The sequence below is a fragment of the Heterocephalus glaber genome, unplaced genomic scaffold (genome assembly GCF_053883595.1).
Source record: "Heterocephalus glaber isolate CG9 unplaced genomic scaffold, H.glaber_assembly_v1.0 deba00001673, whole genome shotgun sequence".
Taxonomy (NCBI): domain Eukaryota; kingdom Metazoa; phylum Chordata; class Mammalia; order Rodentia; family Bathyergidae; genus Heterocephalus; species Heterocephalus glaber.
In genome coordinates, this window is record NW_028258410.1 from 25,247,832 (window position 1) to 25,265,902 (window position 18,071).

Genomic DNA, 18,071 nt, shown 5'->3' on the forward strand with positions numbered 1-18,071 from the left:
GACTTGAACTAGTAGAGGTTATCTGAGTTGGGCTTTAAAACGGCAATAGAAAGTTGCAAAAGAAAAGAATTGAAAATGGCATTTCTGGTGTTAGGCCCTTCCAAAAGGAAACTAAGTAGTTCTCCTTCGCTGGAAATTTCTTCCTTGTGTCAAGCCAACCTGCTCCTAAATTCATCCTCCCAGGGGCCACATGGACCCAGACGTCACATACATGAAGAGGAGATTCCTTAGTGTTTCTTTCCTGTGAGAAATGTCCCTGGATGTTTCAGACATGCCTCCTCTTGTAGCATGGTGCCAGCACCCCTCAGAGCTCTACATTCTCCTCCCTTGAAACAGTCTACCTGCCACTGTCCCCTGTAAAGAGTGATGCTCAGAATAAAGCACAGGACTCAGAGTCTATCACGGTCATGTCCTCTGCTGCCTGCCCCTAGCTCAGCTAACAAGCAAAGGTCAAATAGACCTCACAGCAATTCACTGGAGGGAAGGGTGCCAAGACTGTGGTTATGTCACATGGCGCCACCTGTCAGAGCAGTCAGCTTTGGGCTGTTATGTCTTAAACTATTCTTCAGCTCTGGAAATGTCCCCTAGAGAAATAGACAGGTTAAGTATGCTCTCTTTGGTACTCCCTGCTGGTGAAATAGTGTGGCCCAATTGGCAAGAATCTCAGAACAACTAGAGAAGTAATTCCAAATTCAGAAAGTCATAAGCACTTGAGTCATGAAGGATCTGAGAATTCCAGAAATTATATGACCATCCCATAAGTTACATAACTATATTAATAAGTTTTTTCAGTATCCTATAGCTACTGATATTCTGTGGGATTTGGGGTTGTGAAATTTCTGAGTTCTGTGAATATTACATTAATTCTACAAACATTCAAAGAAGGAAATGTTGAGTTATTAACCAAAAATATTCTTAGGTACATATATCACAGGGCACAAACTGATTTTATGCAGGCTTTTCATTCTTTCCTTGTACATATCTACTTTTAAAGTGGTTATAATTTGTGTTTAGAATAGGATGACAATCTTCTAAACTTCAGATCATAGACTTTTAAATATAAATTTGTGCAACAAATTCATTGATCGCTGGCTATGTGCCTGACACTCAGCAAAAACTGGAGTAGGTCCAAGGAGTCAAAAGCTTTTCTCCCAAGAGATCTTTGCTTTAGTGGGTGAGAGAGTTGAATCACTGAAACGTGAATAGACAAGTACTTAGCTGACAGGACACCTAAACTTTCCCTGATCTTCCTGTCAGGATTCAAGCCAGGTATTAGCTCTCTTATAACCCTAAATATTCTTCTTGGTATTCATAAACATATTGTTTTAATTTCTGCTTTTGCCTGTCTAATGTCTTTCTTTGTTGTTAGTCTCTGGCTTCCATGAAGGTCAAGAAGATATGGTCTTCTTACATTTAGCAGAGACTAATACTACACTTTCTCCATAAATATTTGTTCAATGAATAAGTCAGCCAAGAGGAGAAATTATCATTCTATTGGAGGAGCACTGGGATGCCTCAAAGGAGATGTAACATTTGAATGACATTGAGCCTTGAAGGATGAAGAGGAGGTAGCTAGTGGAGAAGAATAGGGAGATATTAAGGAATAAGGAGCACTGAGAATTAGGGGATGGGGCGGAATGGCAAGAGATAGTTGTTTCCTAAAGGGGTATGTGTGAAAGATAAGGATAAACTGAAGCCTGGACCTTAGTTTGAAGTATTACATGCCCTATTAGCCGGTTTGGATATTCCCCTCTCCTGAGGAAAAAGAAAGGAATGGTAAATTAAACTTTTTGATAATGGAATAAATAGCCATTTTCCTGGGAAACTGAGGGCATTTTTGATAGTTAAATTTTGAATTCTGGAAGAATATAGATCCCCAAACTGTGTTTTGTGTTTTATTTTCTTCTACATCTCCTCTAGTTCTACCTTGTAGCTGTGTTTACCTACTTCCAAAACACCTATGTAACATCATCATCAACATGAACATGCAGTATTTGTCAGCCATGAGATAAATTCTGAGGACGTTGCTGTGGTTTAGGTGGGTGGCCCCCAAAGCTCCATGTGTTAAAGGCTTGGTCCCCAGAATGGTAGTAGTGGGAGATGCAGTGAACCTTTAAGAGGTGGGGCCTCCTGGGAGCCATATCCTGAAAAAGGATTTACAGACCTTGCTCCATTTCCTTGTGTTTCATTAGCTCATGAATTGCATAATTTGTTCTTCCATGTGGATCACATGATGTGCTTCCCTTGCTAGAGGCCCAAATTAATGTAGGTAACAAATACAGGACTAGACCCTTAGAACCATAAGCCAAAATGAGTATTTTTTCCTCATAAGTTAATTGCTTTCATTATAGTAACACAAAGCTGACTAATATAGATATCATATATCTGGTATTAATAACTAAGCTTTCTAATTTTTAACTATGTTTTGAAGAGGCTCCACTTTTCTGTTTATAATACAACTATTCAGAGCTACCCAAATATGTCTATAAAAGGCCATTTTTCATAGAAGCAGTGAGACTTATTTTAGTATTCCTTTGGAAATGAACAATTTGTGCCTAAGACAGCTCTCTCCATGTTCTTTTACTCAGAACAGAATGAGATTGGATAGAAGTTCTTCCCCAAAGGAAATATCAAAGCCTCTGATAGATATGCATTTATAGTTTTAAAGTTAATTCTCTTATCGAATTTCCTTTTATTTCCTACTGGGGCAATGTGAGCAGAGCTAGGATAGAGGCAATGAATCTGCTGTATTTCTTTTCAAATTTATGATTAAGAAGGTCACATATACATTTTTAAACATACTCCTTTTGATAATAAATGAAGAATAAAATTTTGAAATGTCATCAGCAGCAGAATTACTCAGTTTCCTTTCATTGGCATTCTTCCTGCCTGTTGATGGCCCTACCAATGGTAAGAAAGGGCTCAGCTGATTTGATGTTTCATTTCTTGTTCTTCTATCTGCCTGGAATAGTTTCACTAGTACAATCGTATGCCAGTGCCCAAAGCATTATACTCAAAACATGTGTTCCTATTCATGAGTGCCCTTCTTTCCCTAGGCCAAGTTTCTAAAAATAAATAAATGAAGAATTCCATTTTATGCTGCATTTGTCTTCAAATTGTGTTCAAAATGAAGGATGCAAAAGCTTTCCTCTTCTTGGTCTGGACTCCTGGATCCAAGCTGACTCTACTTTTCTCTACTCTTTTCTGCTTTCACAGCATGCTCTATAAGGATTCCATCAATGGAGTCTTTGGCCACATCTGGATTTTAATTGGGATCAGCTAATGAGAGCTGCTGTAGAAGGCCAGAGGGATGGGGGAGGATTCAGTCAGGGTACTTCGGCCTCTGATAACCTTTCTGTGAACTCGTCTGGGACTGGCTGTGTCTGGACCCCTCGAGAGAAAGCCATTGCTTCTGTCTGGGTGGGCTCTCTCTCACAACTCGGCCCTGTGGCTCTGATTACCACTTCCTCTATGTGTCTTTCTGGGTTCGTGGATGGTAAACAGCTCCCTCGTCACGATGTCGTGTCTTGGAGTCCCCTCTGCTCTTCACACCTTTGCCAGCAGTCTTTTTCTTTCCCATGTATGTATGATGCTGGAGAAAGAAAATTTTCCCTGAACTCATTCCCCAGCCTTTAAAAAAAACTTTTTCTGAGACACGATCCAACTTTGTTGCCCAGGATGGGCTCAAACTCACATTCCTCCTGCCTCAGCCTCCCAGAATGCTGAGATTACAGCAGTAATCTCATGCGAGTGTACCTTTTGTACTTCTGTGCAATCTACACCTTGGTCATAGGACTCATGCTTTTAAAAGGATATTATCAAGCTGGAGTTGGTCATAGATGATCTCCTCTAAACTACTTTGATGTGGAGGTTTATCCTTTTCTTTAATAACTCAATAAATTTATTACCTCTTGAATGGCCTATTTTAGGATCAGGTAGGCTCAAATTAGAAAATCATTCCCTACATTGCACTGAATTCAACCTCCCTGGGACAGCTATCCTTTTTGTGTTTAGCTAGATATAGCCAAGACTGAATTTGAAACCAGGATATGTGAAGAATGGAACAAGAGACCTAAAGAAATTTATCCTCAAGATATACAATGTTTAACCTATAAATTTCCACATGATAGAAGTATAACGACTATATTTAGGTGCATATATGTTGGGAAAACTCAAAGGGCTCATGTTTGCTTTTTAGAAATATTTGAATACATGTTATACGAAAGAAAGTTTAGTCATATTACTATATCTCTAATGAAACATCTAAGACCTATCAGTTAAAGTTTAAGGGAAGTAGTTTTCAAATCCATAAAAGAACTCTTTAACCTTTCAGTTCCCTGAGGAGCAATCAAAGTCTCTATACCTTGATATAATTCAGGGAGAGATAAGACTCTACTTTAGGGCTGTTGGAGAGCGAATCCCAACATTAGAATGTAGTTGGTTCAGTTGGCAATGATGTAATAGGAATAGCAACTGATATGTGTTGAATGTTTATTATGTGACAGGCACTGTACTCTGTGTGTTTTATGTATTATCCTGAATCCTCACAACCCTATGCATTGATATTATTTGCCACAAGGTACACAAAAAGAGTTGAGGACCTAAAGAGATTAATGACCTTTCCCTAGGTCATGCAATTGACAGACAGCAGAGGTAGGGCATGAACCCACAACTGTCTGATGCCAAAGATGATAGTTTAAACCTCATTGGTTGGTGTCATAATCACCTGTTCTACTTCCATGATCCTGGGCCTCTGGGTGCTTTTTAAACTCTAGCTGGTTCAGATCTATGCCAAAGTTTGTACTGCTCTATACTGTTATTATGAATAACCATCCGGATACGAGGGTGTGCTATTCTCATTGAACTATCTATACATCAAGTTCAGCTTTAGCTTTTCCCCTTTGAGCTATAAGACTAACCTCTACCATCACCCACTACTAACCATCAGCTCCTTCTTCAATTTATCAATATTTGGTAGGTTATTCTATTATCTCAGTCTCTGAGAAAGGCAAGACTCTATTTTCAATCTCATTCAGAGACCTGAGAACAGAAGAACTAGCCTAAATGCTTCCTCCCTTTGAAAGGAGAGTTGGGGATACATCGTAACTTCTCATCAATTTCCTGTTTTAATCTCAAGTGTAAAATGTCCCTGTTGTTGGGAATCAGACACCACGAATCTCACAGTTCCTAGTGAAAGAACTCTATTAATGGTTTCAAGAGGCCTTGTATTTACTCCACCTTGACACTGGAGGGCCTGCCTTAACTATTTTTGGAGAATTAACAAAGTCTGGGGATTGAGGATGAGGAATTGGAAGGCGAGCAATCTATCTTCCCAATGATTTAATGCAACTGGCATGATCTGACTGTGATTTTTTCCCTTGCACATGTCCCAAAGGAAGCTGGCCAAGAAGCAGAAGGAGACACAGAGTGGAGCCCAGAGAGAGATGGGACCTGTGGCCTCAGCTGACAAACCCACCACCAAGCTCAGCACCAGCCGCAACGATGAAGGCTTCTCCTCTAGTTCCCAGGATGTTAATGGATTTAGTAAGTTGAGTCAACTAAGAGGAAGAGATAGCCTTGGTCCAACTTGGCCTTGATATCTCTGCTGTGGACCCCTCACAGTGGTCAGGTGCTGTAAGGTAAGGTGTCGGGATCCTTCCCTGGGATGGTCCAGAATGCAGGTTTTCCCTGGCTCAGCCTTGAGGCAGCCAATCCTAAGGCAATAAGGAGTGTTTGTGCAGATGGAAATGGGAGCAAGTCTTTCTAACTGCTTGTGGATGAAAGACAAACAGGTGAAACTAGTAATAGTTAAAACAAAAGAGGGAGGAAAAGGTATGCCCTTAAGGAGAAAATACGCTGCACTGAATTGACTGACTGAAAATTTTCAAAACTGTTTTGCATATTCATGGAAGGTAGGTGGGTCATGGATTATTATTATCTCCATTTTGAGTGCTTAGGAAACTGAGGCTCAGAGGAATAACCTTCCCAAAATCTTGTGGCTGAAGAATTCCATGTGTAGATTGGAAACCATACCTTCCAAATTTTGGCCAGCTCCAAGCCATAGCCAACATTCCAAGTGATATTTAGTCAACATTGCCTAGGTCCTTGTGTAGAGTCCAAGCTAATGCATGGTTAACTCTCAGTCAAAGAAGAACTTGAAGGCTGATATTCTATAAGGATAACTTAGTGATCAGACTCAAGAGAGCTTTCCCAGCTTCTACTCCAAATCTAAAAGGATATGATCACAGACAAATTTTCTTCAAACATTATGTAAATTACAAATGGAAGAAATGACATTTTATAAAAACTACTGTGGTATGGTCCATCTGAGATGATGTGGATCTATGAAAAGATGAAGGAAGACAGGAAACAAACATTTATTTGCCTCTTTCTACACTGCAGGCACTATCTTTCATAGTATTCTCTCCATAGACCTGTGAGATATTTAGCATTAACGGTCCCATTTCACAGGGAAAGTATCCAAAGCTAAGTGTGTTTGATTCAACTTCACACAGGCACACAACTCATTTCTGATGTTTCCAGGATCTAAGAATAATTCAGGCCCATAATTCCTAAGCTCATGCACAGCACAGAACTCATTTGGGAAGTTTTCAGAATACGTGTATGTGGGCCCCACCCTTATCCACAGAGTCAAAGCTCCTTGGAGATGAGAGGGAGGGCGAAGAACGAGGACTTAGACTTCGGTAGTCGTTCAGATAACTCCTTCAGGCACACTAGCTAAGAACACAGACATTTAAGGGAGGCTATTTTCAAATGCTCACGAACTAGCTTTGGGAAGAGAGTTTACTTTGAACTCCCAAAAAAGTTAAGAAAAAGCAAAATGAATACTTACATATCCTTTACCTATATTCGCCAGTTGTTAACATTCTGCAACATTTGCGCTTTTCCTTTTTCTCCCACTGTGCACACAATTTGATAAGCCATTTAGAAGTTCAGTTGCAGACATTTGACACTCTACCTCCAGAGAATTCAGCATGTGTCCACTAATAACCAGGACAAATCTTCAACACAGCCACAATAGAATTAATATCTCATCCAAGAAATGCAACCTTGATTTAATATCTGCTATTCCGGCCCATAGCCCATTTCCCTCAATATCCCCGAAATGTTCTGTATAATTGGGGGTATTGTAAATTGGGATTCAAATCAAGGTGCTCACATCATGTTTGGTTTTCTTGTCTCTTTATCTCTGTTTTTATGTAAAATGTGAATTTTACATTTTTTCAGGGTATTCACATGGTTTTTTTCAAAATCTGGGGCAGTTGTCCATAGAATGGTTTACAACCCAGAATTATCTGATTTTTTTCCATCATGATTATATTCAGTTTAAACATTTTGCCAAAAATATCTCAAAGATAATGTTGTATATTTCCCTTTGTACTATATCAATAGACACATGATACCTGCTTTGCCTATTATTGTGTTGCCAAATTTGAGCACTTCTTAAGATTAGGTAATGGCTTTTAACCTATTTCCAATTTAGGGAAAAAAAAAAAAGGTATAGTTACCTGTCAGAATTCATTTAATTTTATATAAACACACTCTTTGAGGCTGAAGCAAATCTGACTACTTTTCAATGTAAAAATAAAATATAAAAACTTTTCTTGATATATAAAAATTTTCTATACTTGACATATAAAAGCTGTTCTTGATAAATATAAAAATGTGCCCTGGTGGGTATTCCCAGATGGGAAGATAGAAAATGGGATACTGATTATTTTTTGAGGAAATATTTAACTTTTATTTTTCTTGGAAGAAAAACTATGGTCTGCCTGACTATGTTCATTCTATTCTCAATGATTCTGTCTCGGTAATTGAATCACTGGGAACCATGCATTCCCTGGGGCCAGGAAAGGGAATGTTGATATATGCCAGATAGAGAAGCGACTCACAGGAAATGGGTTTGGTTAGTCTTTGAACAAAGGACCACCCCAAGTCCTCAGAGCCTCGGGTTGCCCTGCAAAGTCAATGGCTCTCCTGCTTTAGATTCATGGGTAGAGAAGATCATCTGCAAGAAGAGCTGATTGAAAATATTAGCCAAGTAGTACCTGTGCATGCCAAACCTTTCCTGTGTAGGCCAGCTTCTTGGGAATATTTTTCCCTTTTGTAAATAGGAGGACTTTGAATGCCAAAGGTGCATGGCAATCATTACGATCCTAAAATTGTAGGTACTTGGCCTCAAGCCTTCTGATCACACATGAAAACAACCTGAGTAACTCTGGTTTCTTGGGCTTCAAAGGAAAATATTACCACACTCTTCATCAAGGCCCAAAACACAGCCCCTTAAGATGAAAATGACCAAGGCCAAGATTTGCTAGCCAGAAAAAAAGAGGAATAATATCCAATAGAATGTAATTAGATATTTTAAAGTCAGAGACGTGATTGTATGTGTGCATATGTGTGTAATATGAAATACATGCACATACACAAATATATGTACGTACAGATGTATAAATGCATACAGACATATACATACATGTCTGTATAAATACACGGAGACATATAAACACACATACATGTTTATATATACATTCATTTTAATGATACTGCTTTTTTAAAGGCACAAAAATCAAATTTTATTTGACTTATTATACTTGATTATTATAAAATTTTACATTTCTTTGAAATGTAAAAGCACTCTTTCTATGCATCAAGTATCTTCAGGCTGCAGCTATAAACACACTCTGGGGATTTGTTTTAGAATGCCCTAAAATGCATCAGGTACCTTTAAAAATGCCCCATGGAATCACTTGGATTAGATTCGAAGGGAGGAAAATGTAAGTAATGCTTACACTGAAGATGTAGAAATTGCTTCTGAAATCACCCTGATGTATGTAAAATTGAATCTATTTTTGTGACATTAGCGAAGTGACTGTCTAGCTTCTGAATCTGCGTCTTTAAGAGGTCCTGAAATTATGTGCAAATGTTGAGGCAGCGTTGAGAGAAGTAGGGCCCCAGAATAGTTGTTCCATCAAAAAAGATTACAGAAGAACGTGCCTTGAGCAATTATTTCATTATTGAGCAGGTGGGCCCTTACCTAACTCAAATTCTGCCTCTTCCTTCATAGGTTTATTTTCTGGGGTTTTCTATTCCAAGTGACTGCTACATTCAGTGACATCTAGTCAATCAAGCCTCCCAATATTGTATAGGAACAGTGACCTCTGGGATTCAAGGGTGACGGGGCTTTGTCAGATATGGGCAATTGCTGTGGAGTGCTTTGGCATTCTGAAAAAGGAGTGCATGTCACGTTTCAAGGACAAACAATGTACATTGTTTTCCATTTAAACACTAGCTTTTATTAAGTAATCTGATTTAAATCTTACTGTCCTGTGTATTTTTTTTTCTGTGATTTCTGCTCATTGGGATTGTTTTCTGAGTCTTTCTTGTGGTGCTCTGCTTACATATCCATACTTAAATCTTCTTTGTCTCTTGGATTCATATGTCATCTTCTCCTTGTTCATTTCAGTCCAAACAAAAATGCCTCAAAAGAGATCCCCGTTGAATTCCTGTGACATGGGGGCTTAGTGGTCTACTCTTCTCATGTTGCATTTGCCAGATTCACTTGTACTTAGCTGTGTTCCACTAGCTAACTGCATATTCATTTTTCTGTTTTCATTCTGTTGGATCTTCCCATGTCTGATAGGCAGAGGCAACTTATCTCCATGAATCAGCAGATACTAGGCTGTCAAGCCTTCTGCTAGGCCAGGACACTATGGAAGTAGAATTCCATGGCCATTCTCTCACCTCCCTATACATGCTTGGCCCTGTTCATGAGTCCTAGGTTCAATTAAAGACAGAGGTGCCTACACAATTTGGAGCACAGTTTCAAGGCTAATATAAACATTTCTAGCTAGACTTTTCATAATTTAGGCAAAATTCTCAAGAATGGTTCTTCTGAAAAATACTCAGTAATAGGTTCTTATTCTAGCACTGTAAGATAGCTTGTAGGTTTATTATTACTTTCACTCTACAGATAAGGAAACTGGGGTTCCAAGGGACTCGAAGACCCAACTTACCCAGGAATTTGACAAGTCTTAAGGACCCATTTTTCCTGAAATCAGAGTCTATCCACCTGGTTCTGCAAAGAATTTGAGGAAATCCCCAATAAAAGCATTTGTATAAAACAAAAACAAGGTCAATAAGTAATAAGAATTGGGAAAATAAAGACAATAAGATCAAGGAAAGGATATATTAAAATTTAATTACTTAATTTTATTATATTATAATTGAATTACAATATGCAGGCTGGTAACTTTTAAATTCCAATTTGGCTCTTATCTTTCTAGTAGCAAAAGCCGAAAGAGGAATATAACTAATAACTTTCATTAGGCACCTACTATGTACTAGACTTTGTGCTTTATGTAAATTCCACTCTTAAAATTTATGAGAGTTTTATAATTTAGATTTTATTCCCATTTTTTAAAATGAAGAAACTGAATTTCAGAGAACTGAAGCAAGTAAGTCAAAGTCACATAGAGTAGAAATAGAAGAGGTGGGATTAGATGATCCTGAAGCCAGTGCTCCTCCTCCTGTGCAGTGATTTGTAGCCTGACACTCACACACTGAGTGAGGTCAAGGATGACTGGAAGAGCAGGAGAGCATCAGCTCCCACTGATGGGTCAGGTGACTTTTCTACCACATGAGCAGAAGCTGTTACCACAGCTCTGTCCTACACAGAGCCCTGGAATTGGATGCTGCTGTAGATCTAATCAGATTCTCATAAGGTTCCAGACTATGTGATAAGAATCTCAAATATGGCACCTCAGTCCACCCTCACAGTAAATCTGTGCAAGCCTGTAATTATCTAATCTAATTGGCACTTGAGTTAACTGGTGCTCTAAGATATTAAAAGATATTCCTAAAGTTATATGAAAAATAGATAAAGAGCCACAGACCTCATGAACCAGTTTCTCTTGGAGCAGGTAAGGGAGTGTCTAAGCTTTGTATCTCACAGGATGGTTCAGCAGAGATGGGCCAGGCAGGAGGAAGCACCAGGCAAAATGTAGCCTGATTATTTTAGGATCGTGTTATGTAACAAAAGCAATTAAAGTAGGGAAAACAGATCCAGTCTTTTTGAAATGTAGCAGGAGTTGGCTGGGATTGTGGTAAACTCCTTGGGAAGTTTTCTTAACCCTCCTAGGCAGATAGTGAGCCAGCTGAAGGAATGAGTCTTAATCTTCTCTGGGGAAAGCATTGACTTTATGAATTGTGATGTTGAGGATCTCTACCTTTGTTGTAGACCTTCTCTGAATTTGTCATTTTGCTATCTGCTTTTTATTTATATCTCTAATTCTTAAAAGAATGCTAGGAATTTTTGTCCTGATGTTGTAAATAATGTCTTTTTTCCCCAAAGTAAAGGCTAAAATCCTAAGCATGGCTTCCTCAGCCCTCTTTGCTTGCTGCTCAATACATACTCTAAGTCCATCAGATACTCATTGACTATTTGTTTGAATGCATGAACAAATGAATGAATGAATGAATCAATGAATGAATGATAGAACTGGAATTCACACTAAGATCTTCTTGTTCCCAGCCCACTTCTGGTTCCAGCTCTTCTCATAGTGAATCCTGTCATCTTGTAAGCTGAAATCTATTCCGTGTAACTTTGACTCATTCAATTCTGTTTTTGCACATGAGCATGTATTGGTCAGTAACCATATGCTGGCCTTTGTGTGCCCTCTGATGTCACATAGGATAATGATACCAGTCTTTATCTTCCAACACTACTCCCACCCCAGCTATTTGACTCCTTGACTGAGGCCATCTGTGGGTTCAGGTCCTCCCCTCTGGCTAAGCAGTTCCCACATCACCCATTAGCCTTCTTCAGAATACATTTCTGTTTTTCAATCTGTTCAAAATCCCAGTTGGCCCCTCTGGCTCCATTGGATCGTGCCCACAGAATGTGTGGTTTTCTAAGCAACCAGGACCCTCTACACTAAGCTGGGTCTCTGGGAGTTCAGAGAATGGCCATCAACCTCATTCTGGATTCTCAACCTGAACTCAGAATACACTGCCCATATTTGAATTAATATCCAAAAGTCCACCATATGCCTGCCTAATGTAGATTTCATGGCAACCAGCCAAAAGTGCCTTATTCAGCCCAGATGAAGATGACTTTGGGGGTACAAGTGAAAGATTAACATTGCATCTATGCTATTTCTTCTTATTGGATCCAAGTTTACTGAAACATTCTTATTTCTGATTTTCACCTAATGACATCATTTAATCCTCCCAGTTTGGAGTCTCAAAATACAATGACTATTATTAATATTTATGATACTGGTCATCATTCGTGGTATACTCATTTCCATAGAACGTTTTGTATGCATCCTTAACTCATTGGTACGTTGGAAGGATTAAGTTACTGTTATGATTATACCTAATGATTTAAAGGCGAGGAAACTGAGGGTTAAAAATAGAAAAGAACTTGCCTAGGCCTTTGTAGTTTTAATGGAAGAGATTGACCTCAAACTCAAGAGTGAATGATTTCTCTAAGTCCATGACCAAGACTACTCTTCTATACTGCCTTCTGTAAGATAGATGTTATTTTGCCCATTTAATAGATAAGAAAACTTAAGTCCCTATACATTGATTTATTTACTCAAAGCAGTAGTTCTCAAAGCATTAGCACCACCTAGGGGAACTCTGGGAGAAGAAGGTTCTAACTCCACTGGCTCGCAGGGTCAGTGCACCACTGTCATTAGTGATGCTGGACCTGAAGGCTGCTGAAGCCTGTCATTAGCGATAAGTCCCTGTGCAAGGTTCTGCCCTCAACTATCTCTTGGATTTTCTCCTATTGCTTGAATGATGGATAATCTAAGAATCAGACTGGAAGGAGTGGAAATTTACAAAGAGCAGCAGTTGATGAGTCACACAGTGAAACCAAGATCTCAACAGAGCATCCTTCAGAAGGATGACCATAAGAAGAAAAGGTTAAAATTCTGTTTACAGGAACAATTATATTTTCTGATTGCTCCAGGATTAAATTGAATCTAGGAGAAGAATTGAATGTTACACACTTGCGTCCTCCAGTTTTATTGAATATTATGTAGGAATTATTGAATATCTTGCAACCATCCACTTGATTGACATGTTAAAGGACACGCTTATTAAATTCATGGCCATCCAATGTTGACTGGAGTTGTTTACTCCTTAGAAGTACAAAATGGAAATTTAGGTAGCCTTGAGAATGTAGACAAATGATTCATTACAAATGCTAAGGAGTTAAGACAAATTTTGGAGAAAAATATTAAACTCTAAAAGAGATATAATAGTTATAATAAACATAGTGAAAATTAAAAGTTACCATGGATTTAATCTGACCCAATCTCCTCTTCTTCAAGATAAAGAATTGAATGCCAGAGTTTTCTCAAGATCACACATTGAGTCACTAATAGATGCAGATGTAGTTTTGGGACTGTGATCATTCTAGTCCTTTTCTATGATCTCCTTCAGAGGAATGAAATACTGTATATACTGTGTAGCCAATAGAAATTTGTCTCCCAGTATTTTTTATAGATCTCTAATCTTATTTCTGCAGAGATAGAACCTTCTCCAATTGAATTATACTTTCATTTCTTCATTATGGGAGAAGCTGAGGTGTTCCTTCAAATTATTCATTGACTACCGACTATGAGGGAAGTATTGTAGGGATTGTAAAGATAAATAAGATACTCCTTTGTCAAAGATGAGGTGGCTGAGTATGTCTAGATTTGTTTCTGCATCTTCTAATCTGTTCCACTGATCCTCGGGTCTGTTCCTTTGCCAGTACCATGCTGTTTTTATTACAATAGCTTTGTAGTACAGGAGCCAAACACCCTCAGTGGAGGAAAGATAGCCTCTTGAATAAATGGTGCTGGAAAACTTGAGTTTCAACTTGTCAGAGATTAAAACTAGACTTATATCTCTCACCATGTACTAAACCAAAATTGAAATGATCAAAAATCTAAATATTAAAACAGAAACACTAAAATGCCTGGAAGAGAGGTTAGGTAGAACTCTTGAAGACATTGGTGTAGGAAAAGATTTCATGAACAAAACCTCAGTCACACACGAACTAGCACAAAAAATCAACAACTGGGATCTCATCTTATTAAAAAGCTTCTGCACAGCAAGAGAAACCACCAACAGAGCTAACAGACAACCCACAATGTGGGAAATAATTTTTACAAGCTGTTCCTCAGACAAAGGTCTATTATCTAGAGTATATAAAGAACTTAAAAAAATCAGACCTCCCAAATTTAAAGACCTAATCCAAAAACGGGCATCTGAAATGAACAGACATTTCTCACACAAAGAAGTAGAAATGACAAATAAACATATGAAAAAATGTTCAACATCACTGGTCATTCCAGAGATGCAAATGAAAACAACACTGAGATTCCACCTCACCCCAGAAGGAATGGTTGGTATCAAGAAATCAACCAATGTCAAATGCTGGCGGGGCTGTGGGGAAAGAGGAACCCTACTCCATTGTTGGTGGGAGTGCAGACTGGTGCAACCACTGTGGAAATCAGTGTGGAGATACCTCAAAGAACTAGGACTGGAAGTCCCATTTGACCCTGCTATTCCACTGCTGGGGATCTTCCCCAAAGAATTAAAAGAATCATACCACAGTGATATATGTGCGTCCATGTTTATAGTGGCACAGTTTGTGATAGCTAAAGCTTGGAAACAGCCCAAGTGCCCATTAACTGTAGTCTGGGTAAAGAAGATGTGCTTTTTTTTATAAAATGAAGTACTATTCAGCCATAAAGAATGAGAAACTAGAGACATTTATAGCTAAATGAATGCATATTGAGGCCATACTCTTAAATAGGACACCCATGTGCAAATAAACAGGACACACATGTAAATACCAAATAGTTTCTCTAGTGTGAGAAACTGAAAGTGTAAATAAGGACTAAAAGGTATAATAGATAATGTGAAATAGGAAGAAAAGGGGCAAAGGGGAAGGGAAAGTGGGAGGGGTAGGAGAAAGGATAGAAGGGAAAGGAATAAATATGAGAAAAGGAAAAAATGGAAACAAAGTCTTTGTAAATAGTGAGGAGTGGAGGGGTTGATGGGAGGGCAGAGGAATGGGGGAAAAATAAGAACCAAGGTATATCATATAAAGGTACAAATTCCCAATGATGAATGTCATCATATCGTATACCTAAAATGTACCAGTAAAGTTAATGAATACAAAAACAAATAAATAAGACACAGTTTCCACTTTGAAGGATATTACTCTCTTCTAGGAGATCTGTAAATGGATTAGTTTCAAAAAATGTGATAAGTGATAGTGAAAACACATGTATAGCGTTCCAGGAACTCTTACCAGAGGTTCAGCAAGGAATTATTCTGCCTGTGTAGTTTAGAGGATACTATGTAAGGAGACGGATTTTTATTTTAAGTGAGTGAGAGAGAAGACTTGTCCCAGGTGAAGAGGCAACAGCTTGGAAGTATAAGGAGCATGCTGTGTTCGTAGAGGTGGGTTTGGTGTCCAGGTACTCTTTCCTGAGAGCAGATGGCCAGAGTTAAGGCTAGAATAGTAGCTGGGCCCTGGTAGGAAAGGGGCTCTCATCTGTGGCCAACTTAAGCTCACTTTCCAAGAAGGTTGACCTATTTGAAAATTAGAGTGACCCTAATCCTAGACATCCTTCTGTGTTGTTGGAAGCTGGCCTCACATTCTCTTTGAGTTGAATAGATTCATCTTTCCACAGCAAACAAGTAGCAAGAACATTTTAATAACCATAGTCCTTCACTTTTATTGTAATTTGGCCCACTATTCCTTCTCAGTATCTTTTCAAAGGAACCTCTTTGAAGCTACAAAGCTGAAGTTGTTTTTGACAATTTATGCCGGGCCACTACATCCTGAGGAGAAAATAGAATTATTCTCTCCACCTCACAGGTGGTCCTGAATTATAACAGGGTACTTACAAAGTGCTTGTTAGAGTAATCAGAGATAAAGAAGAAATGCTGAAAATGTAAATATGTAGTTGCTAGGTAGCAGAATAAACCAAGATTAGAGACTTTTTCTCAGCTCAAAGCTACAGCCTCGATCAGTTAAAAACAGATAACTCCACTAGCTAACGTTTTTGTGATGACTGGACAAAGCATTTTACATGCCTCAATATTCTCAACAGCTCTGTGATGCAGGTTAAGGAAATTGAGGCTCAGAGAATTTAAGTAACTTGCTGAAACCCATACATCTACCAAGAATCCAAGCCTTTGTTTGAACCATTGTTTATATGATTGACCTGTCAGCAAATGCTTCTTCTTGAAATACTTTATTCACTTGACTTTTACTGCCCTTGTATTTCACCTTCCTCCCCAGCCATTTCTTCTCATTCTTCTTTATTGATTCCTCCTTGTGTTTCCAGCCTCTAACCAGTGAAGGGTCTTAGGCCTTAGTCCTGAGTCTCATCTTTTCTGCTGATACTCCCTCTGGGTGGGTGGGAATGACACTGAGATAATGAGCACAGGAAGCAGGTGAGAGGGAGTTTGCATCTTGGCGGCTAGGTTAGAGGTTCTACTGAGTCACTGAAGTGGTGTCCTGTAGGCAGTTAGATCTGTGGGCCTGGAGCTCAGCAGAGGAGCCTGGTTTGCGGATACAAATGTTTGTCATTTTTTGTGCACAAGGTGATTGAAGATGCTGCTATGAGTAGGAAAACTGAGACCCACAGAGGGGAAACACATTGCCCAAGGCCATTTAACAAGTCAGTGAAAGATCCAAAACTTTGAACAGAGACTTACATATGAGAATATCTATAAAATAGCAGTTGATCTTAGAAAGTCAATGCAAGAGCCATAGGGTTGATTGTCACCATGATTTAAAAATTGCATGTGAGGAAATGGAAGCAAAAAGCAAAGTGCAAGGATGAGCAAATTCCTACCTGTTCATGGCATTATTATCTCCTGGGTGGCATTCATATTTGTGAAGGAGGAAGTCCTGGTGTTCAGTTACTCAGCACTGATTCACTCTCAGTGGGGTGCTCTTGACTAGGTGGAGAGAGCAGCCCACACCACCATATGCTGAATGTATCTCAAACTCATACTCATCTCCAGACCAGATAGATATCAAAGGAGCAGGAGACTCTACCAACCAGAATGATTAATGTTGATGGTACAAACAGGAAATGGCAATTTACTATCAAAAAACCTATGTGACAGGGAACAGACAACTTAGCTAAGGAGTGGTTCATCCAGCGCAGGCATATGCAGAAGCTGACAAGAGAATGGTGTCTTCTGAGGAGAGGCTGTCCTGGCCTATTAACCATGTGATTCATCTCTTTTTACCTTTTCAGCCATCTGAGTTGACTACCTAATTATGGAGGAGCTGAAAATGAAATGAAATTTCAGTTCCCCTTGGTAGCAAGGATATATTCAGGAGAGACGTAACACAGATTAACTATGGCATGTTCCTCTTCACATCTTCCACATCCAATTCAATGCCAAGTTATTATTATTCTACGTCTTCAATATATCTAGAATCCATGGGCTTTTCTCCACAGTTACTACCTACATCCTTGTCCAAATCACCTTCATATCGAACCTCAATAAGAGCCGTAGCCCCTAAATAATTATCACATTCGTCTTTGTTATTCTCCCGTTTATTTTTGTCATGGCAGACAGAGCGTTTCAAGGTAAGTCGTAAGCTAAAGACCAAAATCCAACCCTGACCCTACACGCAGACCTTGCCCTCTTCACAGTCTTCTGGGCTCTCACACCTGAAAGACCCTTTCTCTGTGAATCCCAGCAACACTATATTCTTTTCTCTGTGCTCTTTTCCACACTCTCCTCCCATAGGACTTTTGCACATGCTATTGCTCTAACTAGAATAGGATTTGGCAGACTACAGACTATAGGCCAAACCTTGCCCACTGTGTCTGTTGATGGAAAGAAAACGTTATTGGAACATGGCCATGCTGTCTACATATTTATATGGCTGCTTTTGTGCGACACTGGTAGAGCTGAGTGCAACAGGGACCACCTAGCTCACAGTGACTCTATTAGTTACTCACGAACCCTTAACAGAAATGCTTTGCCAGCACATGAGAGCACGCTCC

The 18,071-nt window shown here is 39.1% G+C and overlaps 1 protein-coding gene across 18 annotated transcripts in view; it reads left to right on the forward strand.

The window, feature by feature from the left end:
- Ptprt (protein tyrosine phosphatase receptor type T) overlaps positions 1-18,071 on the forward strand; it is a 1,083,111-nt gene that overhangs the window by 955,677 nt on the left and 109,363 nt on the right. For all 18 annotated transcript variants that reach the window (XM_087197882.1, XM_087197888.1, XM_087197890.1 and 15 more), the window contains one exon: positions 5,396-5,544. In XM_087197882.1, coding sequence (XP_087054008.1) covers positions 5,396-5,544 — 149 coding nt within the window. The remainder of the gene's footprint in view (positions 1-5,395; positions 5,545-18,071) is intronic.